At 34.5% G+C, this 13,999-nt stretch overlaps 2 protein-coding genes across 2 annotated transcripts; one reads left to right on the plus strand and one right to left on the minus strand.

The window, feature by feature from the left end:
• Nucleotides 1-1,019: 1,019 nt before the first annotated feature.
• LOC137807695 (squamosa promoter-binding-like protein 6) lies at nt 1,020-6,298 on the plus strand. The gene is made up of 4 exons (XM_068608453.1): nt 1,020-2,386; nt 2,679-2,815; nt 4,278-5,152; nt 5,865-6,298. The coding sequence occupies exons 1-3, from the start codon at nt 1,734-1,736 to the stop codon at nt 5,135-5,137; spliced, it is 1,650 nt and encodes a 549-aa protein (XP_068464554.1). The 5' UTR covers nt 1,020-1,733; the 3' UTR covers nt 5,138-5,152; nt 5,865-6,298.
• Nucleotides 6,299-6,896: 598 nt separating this feature from the next.
• On the minus strand, nt 6,897-10,971 carry LOC137807696 (protein COBRA-like). The gene is made up of 6 exons (XM_068608454.1): nt 10,315-10,971; nt 9,624-9,703; nt 8,642-9,098; nt 8,038-8,194; nt 7,684-7,961; nt 6,897-7,588 (listed from the first exon to the last, which is right to left on the minus strand). Exons 1-6 carry the CDS (start codon nt 10,418-10,420, stop codon nt 7,302-7,304), a joined length of 1,365 nt encoding a protein of 454 aa, XP_068464555.1. The 5' UTR covers nt 10,421-10,971; the 3' UTR covers nt 6,897-7,301.
• Between the last annotated feature and the right edge of the window lie 3,028 nt (nt 10,972-13,999).

The following is a 13,999-nucleotide window of genomic DNA, read 5'->3' on the forward strand; positions in this document are numbered from 1 at the left end:
GGTCCTGTCTAATAGATCCCAACATATTAACTCCATGCTGAGTTCCCATTCACTCTCCATCAACACCTTCATTTTCTTCTATTTCATTTTTTTTCTTTTATTACTCTTATTGGTATTCAACTTTTAGAATTCATATTTAACTTCTTTCAATATGTATATCTACCTTCAAATACAAATTTTAATGATGCATTTTGTTTATAAAGTTACAAAGTGAGTAATAAATAAACTGGTGAAGAATTCTGGAGAAACAGTTTAGATAGTTGTTGTTTCTTATTTTTTAACATTTTAAAAGTTTTTGGTTTTGTGCTAATTTTATTTAACTAATTTTCCGATTCAATTAGCAGTAAAACATTTCTAACCCTTAACTCACGAAAAATAACTGAAAAAACGAGTAAATGATTGTAATTAGCTTCACGGGACTGTGTTCGGATCCGAAGAAATATTGTTGAAAATGATTTGTAAGCAGAGAAACTTGGTTCACTCTTTATGTTTATTTCTATGAAATATTTCTTTGAGATTTGTGTCTTTCATAGATATGTGGTGCAGGAGGAGTTGAGAAAGGTTAAGATAAGTTAGAGAATTTAATGATTTAGTTTGTAATTCAAGAATTGGATTTATATGATACAAGGCACATGATATCTATAAGAAAAAAAATATAATCGAGTATACAAAAGAAATATATCTTTTCATATAATCAATTAGGTCATGTTTTAATTTAGGATAATATATTTCGTATGTTGTATGATGTTTTTATTAAACCTTGAAAATTTTAATTTGATGAAACAGTTGGCATGAAAATTTCAATCCGATTTATTAAAAAATTCATACACACTTAAATCCACTTAGTTTACTTACATTTAAACAACTTCAATTTTATCTCTATTTTTTTTGTTGTTTCCAGTTTGGGATAAAAGAAATCTAAGAATGGATTGAAGAATAAAAATGAATTGATTTAATTGTAAAAATGATTGAATAGAAATAGAAAAAATATAAAAGTGAGGAAAAAATGTAATATGTTTAAATAAAAGGTGGAGAGGAGAAGAATGTCTCTCTTTCACTGAACTTAGGTATGTGTGAATGGCTGCTAGCTAGCATGGTGGAAAGCTGTCCACTCTCATTGTCTTTCTCTAAAAATAGGAACTCAGAATTCCAATCTCTTCAATTTTCCATCCCAGTTGAGTAAATCCTCTTTCACCTTCACTTCACTTCACTTCACTCCCATCTTCCACTCTTTGCAAACTCTCTCACAGACACTACCTTTCCTTTCCTTTTCTTGCTCCCTCTTTCTCTTTCAGTATACTTTTCCCGATTCTCTATTTTTCCCCCCTTCAGCTCTGCTTCTCCACCCTCACACCCTCTTTGTCTTCACCATATTCACCTATTTGTTTTCTTCTACGTTTCTTTCCCCCTTCTTCACGTGCTCTTCTCACACCTTGTCCCTTTCTAGTTCTTCTCTCGCGGCTTCTTCTTTCCTCCTTTAATCCGTTTGGTTTCTCCAAAATCGAAGACCTTCATGGCTTTAGGAGAGTAAATTCATGTCTTTCTTTGTTGGGTAATGTAAAACAATGCTTTTTCAGTCGTTACCTTTCTGCTCAACTCACCCAACATGACCCCAAATTCCAGCTCTACCTGACCATAGCGAATTAGGAACACTGTCCGGATACTATTCAGGAGTCAATTGTTGTTTGGTCCTGTCTAATTGTCTTGCACCTACCCTGGTTCTTTTGCATGTGATGGAATCTTGGAGCTTTGTCCCTGAAGAAAAGGAGTGTGTCTCCAATGAGGCACTATCCCCTCCCAACACTCTCGGGAGGACCATAAATTCTTTCTTGGGCTGGGAACTCAAAACCCCATGTGGTTTCTCCAACGAGATGTTGGGTTTGGGTCAGCACACCATTGAGAATCAAGGTTTTGAGGAATTGGGTTTTCCAGAAATGTTGGGGAAACACTTGTCCGATGATCTAATTGCCAGTGTTTCAAGCAGAAAGGTGGATGCTGGAAGACAACACCAACCCAGTGACAGAATCACAGGAACTGTTGTGGATGCCCCAAGTGGCTTTTCTCAAAGAGGGGACTCAAATTCCAAGCTTTCAAACTCAAATTCCCTCATTGATTTGAAGCTGGGTCGATTTGCTGACCATGGAGATGCCATTGATCCGGGGTTTTCCAAAGTTTTGTCTTCTTCTGAGTCATCAACGCCTCCCAAGAGAGCTAGAGTTTCGGGGGTTCACTCTCAGACTGCATATTGCCAAGTCTATGGCTGTAACAAGGATCTCAGCTCCTGTAAAGATTACCACAAGAGGCACAAGGTGTGTGAGGTTCACTCCAAGACTGCCACCGTTATAGTCAATGGTATTGAGCAAAGGTTTTGCCAGCAATGTAGTAGGTTGGTCAAGTTTTCAACCGTTCATTTTACAATTCCAAGCTGCTAAATATGTATTACTATTGCTTGTCTCTTTTTGGTGCCTATTTGAATACTCAACATGACTGTTTACCTACTCAATTGTATGTCATATTGGTTGTAAAGGCTTTATCCGCTTTGGCTTATATACTTTTCCTTTCCCCTTTATATATGGTTAAGGTTACTAGTTTTGCTACTTCATAATGGACAAGTTTGAAATGAGAAGCTATGTTGTTGAGATATATAGTTTTGTTGTAATGTTTATTATATGATCCAGGTTTCATTTGCTGGCTGAATTTGATGATGGTAAACGAAGCTGCCGTAAACGCCTTGCAGGTCATAATGAGCGTAGAAGAAAGCCACAAATGGGGATTCATCCCGGAAAGTCTGGGAGGTTGCTTCAGCCATGTGGGGGTAATAAAATATTCTTAAAATAGTTCATGACATAGCTCTCCTCTCTCCTACACTTCCCTTTTCTCTTAAATTCCCATCTTACTTTTGGACACATGCACATTCAACCTCGCATTCTTCATTGATTAGATTTCATGTGATTGGCTACTTAATTATAACTCTGTTGGCACTAAAAAGTATAGAAGCACGCCTTTGAAAAGGTTGTTTCTTTTCCTTGTCCATTTCTACCTTTTCCAAGGCTTCATGTAATCCTCCATACAGCCTCAGAAATGATTCAAAGTTTTTGTTCGCCTTTCTGTTTAACATCTCACTTGATTCCCGTCCATACTATGGTACATTTGTCATACAGATTTCTGTCAGGTTTCATTCTGATGTCAGTGTCAATATTAACTCTTTGTGTTCAAACAGCCACACTTCAAAACATGTAATGTGGTCCAACTTATATTATATTCTAGAGGTAATCTACTAATTGGTATCCTGCTTTGTCACCCACCCAACAGAATAAATATGAATTTTCAAATGTTGATTTACCTGATGAATATATAATATATCTATAAGATATGCTGTGTCATCTCATAGCCACATTTGTTTCAAAATGTTTATTCTTCATTTATTTTCTGTTTTGACCTTGTGTAAACTAACTTCCTTTATTTTTGGGCTACATTGTCTAACTAGTTTTAATTTGGACTCTGTTGTTAGCAAATGTTAAGTGACTTCTTGAACAAAAGATTGGTGTTATCTCTTAGGGGAACTGTCCTTCAACTAGGTGAGGTTGACATGGACCACGCAATGTCTTTAGACTTTAAAACCAAAATTTCGTAGATGTTATTACCATGAGGTCTCTGTTGACAAATTCTCCAATGTCCTTCTCGGTCCACCTCTCCTCCTTCACATGGCTAAAACCATGCAATCTAAATTTCTCACACCACAGGTGCCACACATCCATCTCCCTGTTGATTAATCATTAACATCAACATGAAGCCCAATCAGCTGGAAATAACTTCCGAGCTTTTATACCATATACTAACCTTAATATTCTATGATATAGCTCAACTGTTGCCACTCTTTTTTCTGTTTCTAATTAACAAGGGTGAAAAAAGAGATGAAGCAGTGAGAGAGTTGTACGTTACTGTTTTAAGTTTTTTTTAATTGTTTCATGAAATGAAATAAACTTCTTTATTGTTAAAAAATTGTGATAAAACATCAAAAGTGTGTTAAAAAATTTCTAGTTGTTTTAATATTCAGAAACTCTTGAATTGGTCTTTAAATTGTATGGGACGTGCCCAAATTCTAAAGCTACTTTTGTTCCTTAATCATATTTTGAACCATTTAATTTACTCAGTTAATTTTAGATGGTTTCACGACTCTTGTAAGAACTGATTCCCCAACGCCAGGTTTCTCTACTTTTTTAGTCATCTGTTATTAGTAAAGTTGTTTGAATTTGATAAGGATCATGTGGTTGCAGATAGCAGATTTCAGGGAACTATGCTAACATCATCCTTTATCCGCCCAGAGATGCTTCCTAGTGGGGTCATGTGTTCTGAGAAATATGGTATGAGTGGCTTCTGGCGACATATCAAAGCAGAACACGGAGCTGGCTTTAGGCATCTTTCTTCTATGCCTGTATCCAATGGACATCCTCAGTCAAGATCATTATTTCCGTCATATAACGGAAAACAATTTCCTTTTCTTCAAGAAAATTGTGCAACATCCACCACAGGAAGCATCTTCTGTGAGAGCAATAGCCACTATCCACCTACCCTCAGGGCACAAGATTCTGGGTTAAGGCCACTATTCCAGGACACCATAGGAAATGAGGACTTCAATGTTTTTGATACAGCATCAACTGTTCAAGGATTATCGGGGATTTCAGACTCATGTTGTGCTCTCTCTCTTCTGTCATCTCAATCCCAGAACTCTTCTAGCCAATCATCAGGAATTCCCTTGGTTCACTCCTTGGTTATTCCAAGCAGTCATGGCCATCACTATAGCATGAGTCAGGTGTCTGAAAAGATAGGAATAAGCTCACAGACTTCTTCAAGCCGAGTGTCAGATAGTTTTCCTTCAGAACTGAATCATGCAGATGGAAGTCATCTCAGTCCTGTGTTAATATCAGACCATAATGATATTGTAAACTTTGATATGACAGATGGTATCTTCCATGGTTCTGAATTCATGAATGTGAAGGATAGACTTTCCTGCGAAGATGGTGCAACCATCGACTTGCTGCAATTGTCATCACAGCTTCAGCGAGTTGAGCATGAGAGGCAATCCATGCAGGTGAAGCAGGAGAATGATTCTTCTTGCACTCTGCGGATTACATAAAATGCTTTGGAAGAGGTACGTTTTCCTGTTTTGTGAAAATTTGGTGACCTAATTTCTCTATGCGGACTACATTGGCACTTTGCCTCAGGTAAACTTGTGGTTACCACTCTTCACTATGCACTAGCTTATACCATGCTTCCTCCATTCCTCTGCTTTCGAGGAAAACGAAAAATAATATTTGAGGCTGTCATTTAAGGCTCTATTTTAAAATGACTAATTAAATTATGTGAACTAACACCATCAGTGAAAGAGACTTTTTCTTATTCAATTTTTATTAAATTGTAGATCTTTAACATACTTTTCCGATCTAATATTGATACCGGTGTAAAAACTGTAAAAATGATGTATTGTGACATTAATGAGTTTGACATTAATAACATCTTGCATTGTCAAACTCATTAATTACTTTGACATTAACAATATATTATTGAATGGAAGTATAACATTTTTACACTCATAATGCATAAAATAAAACACCATCTCTTTTGGGTCTCTGGCCAAACAAACAAGTCATCATCCCCTTGAGCAATTAAGGGAAACGGTGTCTCACTTGCATGGTATGCATTTAAGTTTTTCAATCACCAAAAAAATTATTAATATTTAATTCTATGTTTGTGTAATGATTAATTAGGTATCAAATGATTCAATATATTGCTTTCCCTCTGTGAAGTACATTTACATAAAACGGAATTTAGAGGATGAAAATTTCATTTTGTATTTGTTGCAGGAAACAGGTTGTGCGGCATGTGACAGACACACCTAGGCCAGTCATCTTAGACAACGTAGGCCACAGTGAAATTGAATCTTCAAATGGTGCTATTTTCATCTGTTGCTAACTATTTAATGTAGTTTGCTTGTGCTGATTCGGTTCAAGAACTTGTCTGCAGAATAACTGATCTACTAAACACGTCAGGGGCTATATCTATGATATTAGTTCGGACGCAATTGTCCCAAGTGTAATGTATCCATCTGGATGTAATAAACAAATGCCTTAGATGTATGAAAATATGCTTGTCATGGCATAAACATTTCAAACCAGGACAATTGTTTACTAGAATTGACGTTCGATTTCGTGCCAACTTTGGCAATGACATTTTTTGTCGTACTGAAATATTAATCCTGCAGTGGTATTGTAATAATAAAGACAAGCTTTAGGTGTAACAGTTTACGAGTCTTGCTGTTTTTCAATAAAAATTAGAGTTTGATCAAAATATAAAGTTCTGAGTAACAACATTAGAAGCACAGTTGGATGAGTGATACTGTGGAAACCAGCCTGTTCTTGTTGGAATGTGGAAGGTAGAGATATATACTTTTATGCATATTTTCTGAAAAAGTAACTTTACATCACTTTGATGGGACAAGCAAATTCATAATCATGAATGAGAGAACCAGAATAGGGACTTGCCAGACCAACTCACTAATCTCGTTGAGAAGCGCGTCACTAAATTCAACACTTGAAGCACGTACCATTGTCACGAGTCTTGGTGCCACTCTGTATTCAAGGCATTAACCATTTTCATGCACAGAAACCTTCAAATACTCGTCTTCTTCCACAACCACCTACGCCACACAAGGATGACTACCAATTACCAACCAATGCTTTTGAAACCGAACCTATGCTTCTATTATATTTAAATTAAATTCCAACACATGTTAATAAAATTATTTGTTTTCGAAAACAAAAGAGATGACGAGTATGAGCGAGCATGAATTATGATAAGCTAGCAATATCAAATAATGGTGATGCACGTACAAATGATAAAACACTGAAGCCAGAATGAGCACAGATAATTAATACATCGAAAGAAAAAACAGTCCAGAAAAGTGTAGGGGGCGCTAACTAAATTTTATGCTTGAATTCATCAAAATGCTAGGAACTCAGTTGTCTACTCTAGAGAGCAAAAAAGAACAAAGAAAAACTAACGATTAGATAATTTTACAACGCAAAAGCTACAAAAAAACACCACGTGGGAGTATAAATCTACCCTTCTAAGTAAATAACAGGACAGAATTCTTGTGGCAAGCATGTATGCCACGGTGTTCCATGCATATTTTGAACCGTGTGAATGACTTCAGTTTCAGCAATCTTGTGCAGATAACTTGGGTAACTTCAAAAGAGAAGATGACGCCCTTATGTTCCACATACATAGATTCTCCAACATGATTAAGTCAATAACATTACCACACAAGCTAAAGTGCCAAAAACTGTGCTTAGTAAAGAGAAAACTAGTTTTGAATTTGCATTGGGCAGCCATGGATAGGCATCAGGAGGTGGCATTACACAGTTGTCTCCATTGAAATAAATTCTTCGAGGGAAAGCCCATCCCTTATCAAATGTGAAGGTTGATTTGTCCTTTCGGAATAAGAGCTCAGACTGCACATTCCCGAAGGGTCCTGCTGAAGTAAGTAAATCATTGTAGAACTTGACTCCCCACAGCATACCAGTATCATCTGCAAAACCAGATCCCAAAACAATCATACAAGAATTGGAATATTTTACTCACGAGTTTATCCAAGACTATATGATAGTTCAAGATAGAACTTACTTAAGCCCACATAAGGCGTTAGCGGCTTGTAGTTAAAGCTGAAAACCTGCGTTACATTGTCAAAGTTTGGATGCTGCACAACAAGGTTCCATTGTGAATAGTTCACTACGTAATTGAAATTTGTGATTGTGATTTTGATCCTCCAGTACTCTTTATATTGAAGTTTCACGTGCCAATGCACTCTAATAGGACACATATGATTGGTGCACCGGACCAGAGGTGTATTTATAGATTTGCCTGGTGGCGATACTACTGAAGCTAGATGTGGGGAATTGGGACTGTAAGAAAAGTTCAGAAAATTATATCAGAGGACAGTTTTATACATAACACAAGAATGATAAATTAATGACTTACTCTACACAGCTGCTAGGTTCTGTTCTGTTTTGGCAACCACAGGTGCAGGTAGGGCAGTTTACTATTGTACTGTTGTAGAAGGATGAAAGAGAAACACAGCACGTTGGGGTCTTCTGAGCTAGGAATTGAGAATACGTGCACGTTACATTCCAGGTCACTGCCAGAAAAAAATTCAGATTAGGTTTAAGCCAAATCTGAGAAACTAAAACTTGCTTTTCATAATTTTTCTGGTCAATGTATAATGCATAAGTAATTATGTCTAGTTACTTCACTACTTATTATTTGTTTGACTAAAAGCTAATAATCCCATCTCATCAATGAGGACAAATATTGCTGCTATGAAGGAAAATTGGGTTCTCTTGTTGGTAACTCAATAATATTAGCCTATTCAGTTTCTGTTTCTATAAGATAGGTGCACTTCTATACCTACAGATTTAATCAGATACAAAAGTCACTTCAGTTTTGTAAGAGAGAAAATTTATGGAATAAAGTCAAATGTGTACATCTATCTAGAACTACAGTTTTGTTTTTCAGATAAGTTCAGAAAGAAACAAGTATATATATATGTAAAGTTACAAGTCAATGCATTTTGCAAGTAACTTACTCAATGCTTGAGTGCTTCTCCTCTTGTCTTTGGTAATAAATTTAGTTGGTTTCACAATCTTTGCAGGGCCACAAGTATAACCAGGCCCTGGTGCTTTCAGGGTAAAATTTCTTGGTAGTTTGACCGTTTTGTTGGTTGTTCCTGCAGAACCAACACTGAGTTGAAATGAGCTTATTGCATGTTCAGGGTCCTGGGCCCATGAGGTTAGGACTCCCCCAGTGCAACAATTCGCAATCTGCTGGTTGTAAGGACTTCCAGGCAGTAAATCCACTATGGTTGGATCCTTCTTACAACAATGAGGGATGTTCCCTTTGAACCTTGAACAGTCCCCTTGCTCTGTGGTTTGGCCTCCCATTACATTCCAAATTACTTCCTTTTTTGCCCATGTCCACCCTAGTATCCATCCAGGGGCCTCAATATGCCGATACTGTTGAAAGTTGTACATTGTGACAACAGCCTGTAAAAGCAAGAAGGATTTAGTATGTTAAAGAAACAGACAATACAGCACCTAATATTGATTTCTATATAAATTTGAAGGTAATAAAAAATTGGTACAACCTATACACAATTACTGTCTGGTTCTAAATGATTGTAACTTACAACATGTCAAAAAATAGTAACCAATTAACCATAGGAGAAAACTTAGATGCACTTCCTTAAGTGCTATTTGTGTTGTTTTTTATCAAATAGAAGTTTCACCCTGGATACATGCACCGCTTGCTAAAACATGGAGTTCTAGCCATTGTGTAAGAATTGAAGTCTAACATTAACCATATTAAAGTTTAATCAAGCAGACACCCTAGAGGTCCAGATGAAACATGGCTTGTACAACTGAGAAGATCCACCAAGCCTAATACGAATCTAGTCCTGTACAGCTCTAATTTCTTAGTCCAAAATAATTTTCAGGTTAGATGCCAAAACTCACAATATGATGTTTTCCCAAGTATTTTCTGTCGTTATGAAACTAGTGATGATCACTTACCATATAGCCGTCTGGTGTCCAGCTTATGACATCCCATTTGATAGTGATGTTTCCGGTCGGATCAAGTGCATCATAGGCTTCTGTATATGATTGAACAACCATGAAAAGTAGAAGACTTTTGAATTCTGGGTAATATTACTTAAAGCAAACAATTTTATAGATCAAAGTTTCATATATCTCACAGCATTTCTTCTCAAGTGTAGATTAGAGAAGCCTCCAAAAAAGTAGTTTCTTCAAGTAGAAAATAAACAGAAAGCTTTCCCATTTTCCCTCTTCATTCAAAAGATGTTGAAAAGATACTTATGTCACATCCGCATAAAATCACCAAATGAACGTTAATTTAAGAAGTGTGTAACTGGGTTTGTCTATAGTTCTACAAAGAGAGCCAGAAGACAACAATACCCGACATGGTAGCCATTTCGTCATTAAAAACAAAAGCAAACAGCAAATATAAGCCTCAGCAATTGATAAGAACACAGTACAAATGCCTAGGAAACTTAAAGAAAGACTAAATGTAAAACACTAAAAACAGTTGAGAGAATCTCAGAAGTCCCAAAAAAACATTTCTTGTTTCTTCATTTTTTGTTTTAGTGAAAATAGGAATGATCCTGAATCTTCATGACAACTCTATTGTAAGAAAGTGTGTTCCCAAGCAATGTTGATATCAGTGAGGATGAAAGTTAAGCAGTACCAGTAGAAGAGAATGTAGTGCACAAGAGCAGTGACAGCAGTAAGAAGGCCAAGAAGCCACTACGGGGGACAGCAGATCCAGTGGTTGACAACCACACAGACTCCATTTCTTTCAGTGCAGAGTTTCTTTCACAATGGAAATGTAGCTAGAACTCACCCTTGACAAGGTTAAGGCTTTTGAGTTTGAGTTCAACTTGAAAAAACTCTCTTCTATCTGAAACACAGTTTGAGTTGCCAAATATCAATGACACCCTTGCGAGTGACATTATCATGCTCTCTCTGTCTTTTCAAAAATAAAATTACCAAAGTGTTCAGCTTTTCTTAGTGCTGTCATTATTATTATTATCAATATACTCTTTCTCACCCTTCATTTTCATTTCCAAGTACTAGTATTCCGGAAAAAATGTGATTTTTCCTTTCGATATTCCTTTTTTAGTTTTTAAATTTAATAAACATCAATCTGTTTTAGTTTCTCGTAAAAACCAAAAAGTACTCATTCTTCAGAATAAAAAATATAATTATTTCATTCTCAGTATCAATGTTGAGGACAGAGGAATGTAAGGGAAGTAATAACAGTATTATTTAATTCAATAGAAAGCAATGCAGTGAATGAAGAAAGAAGAACTATGGTGCGAAAAGGAAGACACCACTGAAGAGTAAAGACACGACACTTTCCCCTCCCTTTAATCATGTTTGCCGCGTCTATCATTTTTTTTATCCCAATAGATTTTCATTTTATATCACTATTTTATTTGATATTTAGGGGAGTAGATCAAAACTCATATGTTAATAAAAACGATACATAAGTAGACTATACATATTAATAAAAATTTCTAAAAACATACTATAAGGAAGTCTATTATAACAATGAAAAATATTTTTTATGAATAAATCATAAATTAACCAACTTATTAGCACACGTATTTCCTTCACGAAAAATATAAAAAACCCTAAATCTGATTTTTCCAGACTATTCATTAGATTTTCATTTGATATAATTTACTATTTTAAATTTAAATTATTATTATTACTTTGCTAAAAGAAACTTATAACTTTAGAACAATCGAGTTGAATAATCTGTAGAACTCTGACATAATTTATTAATATTAATTCAATTGGGTGAATATGGTTTGTGAATTAATATAAATGTTGAATTCATGATTAAAAAAACATTGGTCACTTGGTGGAACTTTTCTGAAGAGTTAAGACATGAGAATCACTTTGCGGCAGATAAGGTAATTAATTATTATGGACTTTAATTCACTACCACGCAAAACTAATGACATACATCCATGAAGAAGAAAAGTGTGTGGATGACATAACCAAATAATTAATATTTGGTATTTAATAATGTTGTTAAATAGATAACATTATCAAATCACTACATTTAATTTATACATTATAGTTTTAATTATTTTTACCTCTCCAATTTTTTTTTTATCAAATTCCGTCGTTGGTAGAACCTACTCTCACCCCTCCCAATAGTTGAAATGAAAAGTAGTATATATTAGCTATGTTCATTTCAATGAATTTTGATCCCAGTTTTTTGAAGTTACAACACATGCTCACTTTGGCAAACATTTATGTCATTATAGGCAATTACTTCCTGCACCATCCCAATTTCAGTATGAAAAGACAAAGATACCCTTAAATAAATAGGGTTATACACTATGGATCCTCTTTTCCAGAATGTTTCCAGATTTTTTTTCTTGAACGAATTCTATGTATTCATAATTTTTTAAAATAATGAGATTTTGAATTTTGAATTCCGGATATACTTTTCCAAAATGTAATATTTTCAATTCTAGATTCTTTTTTAATGAAGAGCATAAAAAATTATGTTGGGTGCAGGTTAAAAATGATGATTGGGTGTAGGAAGAACTTGTCCAAATTATATGCACTAATTGAAGGGCTGAGCCCAATAAAGAATTCGGCACTAAAAAACACTATCTATACCCAACCCTTTTACTCTTCAAATCACCTAATCTTTTAAAAGTCTTTTGAAATACCAAAACCCTTCTCATTTTTTCTCTTTATCTGCTTCTCTTCAGAGACATCTCGTAGCAACTTTATCTTCACAAATGGACTCAAACTACCTGTAACCCGTCAATTTTCAAAATGACTGTTTTACCCCTTTTTTAAATGAGTTCTAGATTATCTTTTAGAAGCTTTTTTGGGAACATACTTTACAAAAATCAGTATTTTTGGAAATAAACTTTATGTAATGTATATAATATGTTTTGCAATGTATTTTTCAGAATAGCTTTTATGGAGTGTGCTCTGAAAAGAATTTTTGATAATAAATACGAATTAAATAGAACACTTAATCATTTATCTTATGATGGGGTTAAAAAGAAGCACCCTCCAGTTAGACATATTAACTGAAGTCTAAAATCTGCTTGTTCCACTTGCTTATAACTAAAACATACGAGAATTTTTAAATATATCATCTTTAAAAAAATTCACTTAGATTTTTTTAACCATCTTTCACTTCTTTCTAATGCTAAAATAAAATAAGCAAAAAGATAAGGAAAGATATAGATGTTTAACTATATATTATAACACACAAATTTCTTAGGAATGATTCTTTTAAAGATAAGTCAAATGTAAATATCTCTTCTAAATTATAATTTATTTATTTTATTTCTATAGTTTGTATTTCTTTTTAGTTTTACGGGTATTTCAGTTTATAAGCATACAAGTTACACTTTGCAAACAAGGTTGATTCTTCCTGCACCATATCAATTCAGATTTGCACTCAACACACTGACCTTTCGGATGTCAAGATCCGTATGCAAACATAAATGAGTTCCAGATCTCAATTCTCAACACCATTTACAATACACCATTCTGGATATGACCATCCAGAAGCTTAAATGAAATATGAAAATGACCTTTTGAATTTCTAAATTCAGAATGTATAAAAATCACTTTCAAATATTGACATCCGTAAACAAATGTGTGAAAATGACAGAATGAAATTTTAAAATATTTGTTGGGTGCCAATCAAAATTGATTGGGTGCAAGAAGCAATTGCGTGCAAACAAATGGGTAAGAAAAGGTTTGTCCATTTCTATGGGCTTATATAACTTGAAAATGGCAATTGCTTCCTGCACTATATCACTGCACCCATCTCAGCGAAAAAGATGAAACTGTCCTTCAAAAAAAATTCCCAAAATATGTGTTCTGGATTTTTTTTTCCGGAACGAAATTTTATATTACGGATTTTTTTATCTGGAATGAGTTTTTCATTTTTGTTTCCGGATTTTCATTTCCGTAACACAATTATTTCTTTTCTGAATTTTTTTTTCTGGAATGTATTATTTTTCAATTCCGGATTTTTTTATCCGAAATAGAATTTTAATTTTTTGTTTCCAGATTTTTATTTCCAAAACTCAATAATCTCTTCCGAATTTATTTTTTCAGAATATATTATTTTCAATTTCGGATTTTTATTTCCAGAATTAAAGACATTTTTTGAAAATTAAAAAAATATGTTGGGTGCAGGTTAAAAATGATTGATTGGGTGTAGGAAGCATTTGCCCTCCATTGTATTATGCAACCCCGTCTTTTTAAACTTGCACCCGTATTAGGAATTGAAATGAAAAACTATTTTTGAAAAAAATATATTTTGAATTGTATATTTCTATATGTATTTATGGATTGAAAAAATATCTTATAAAATA

Source organism: Phaseolus vulgaris, chromosome 3 (genome assembly GCF_000499845.2).
Source record: "Phaseolus vulgaris cultivar G19833 chromosome 3, P. vulgaris v2.0, whole genome shotgun sequence".
NCBI lineage: Eukaryota > Viridiplantae > Streptophyta > Magnoliopsida > Fabales > Fabaceae > Phaseolus > Phaseolus vulgaris.

Coding starts and splice junctions, on each gene's coding strand:
- LOC137807695 (XM_068608453.1), top strand. CDS start 1,734: ATGGAATCTTGGAGCTTTGTCCCTGAAGAAAAGGAGTGTGTCTCCAAT. Junction 2,387..2,678: donor TTTTGCCAGCAATGTAGTAG/GTTGGTCAAGTT, acceptor TATATGATCCAG/GTTTCATTTGCTGGCTGAAT. Junction 2,816..4,277: donor GTTGCTTCAGCCATGTGGGG/GTAATAAAATAT, acceptor ATGTGGTTGCAG/ATAGCAGATTTCAGGGAACT.
- LOC137807696 (XM_068608454.1), bottom strand. CDS start 10,420: ATGGAGTCTGTGTGGTTGTCAACCACTGGATCTGCTGTCCCCCGTAGT. Junction 9,099..9,623: donor GGACACCAGACGGCTATATG/GTAAGTGATCAT, acceptor TTGCTTTTACAG/GCTGTTGTCACAATGTACAA. Junction 8,195..8,641: donor GAGAAGCACTCAAGCATTGA/GTAAGTTACTTG, acceptor TTTTTCTGGCAG/TGACCTGGAATGTAACGTGC.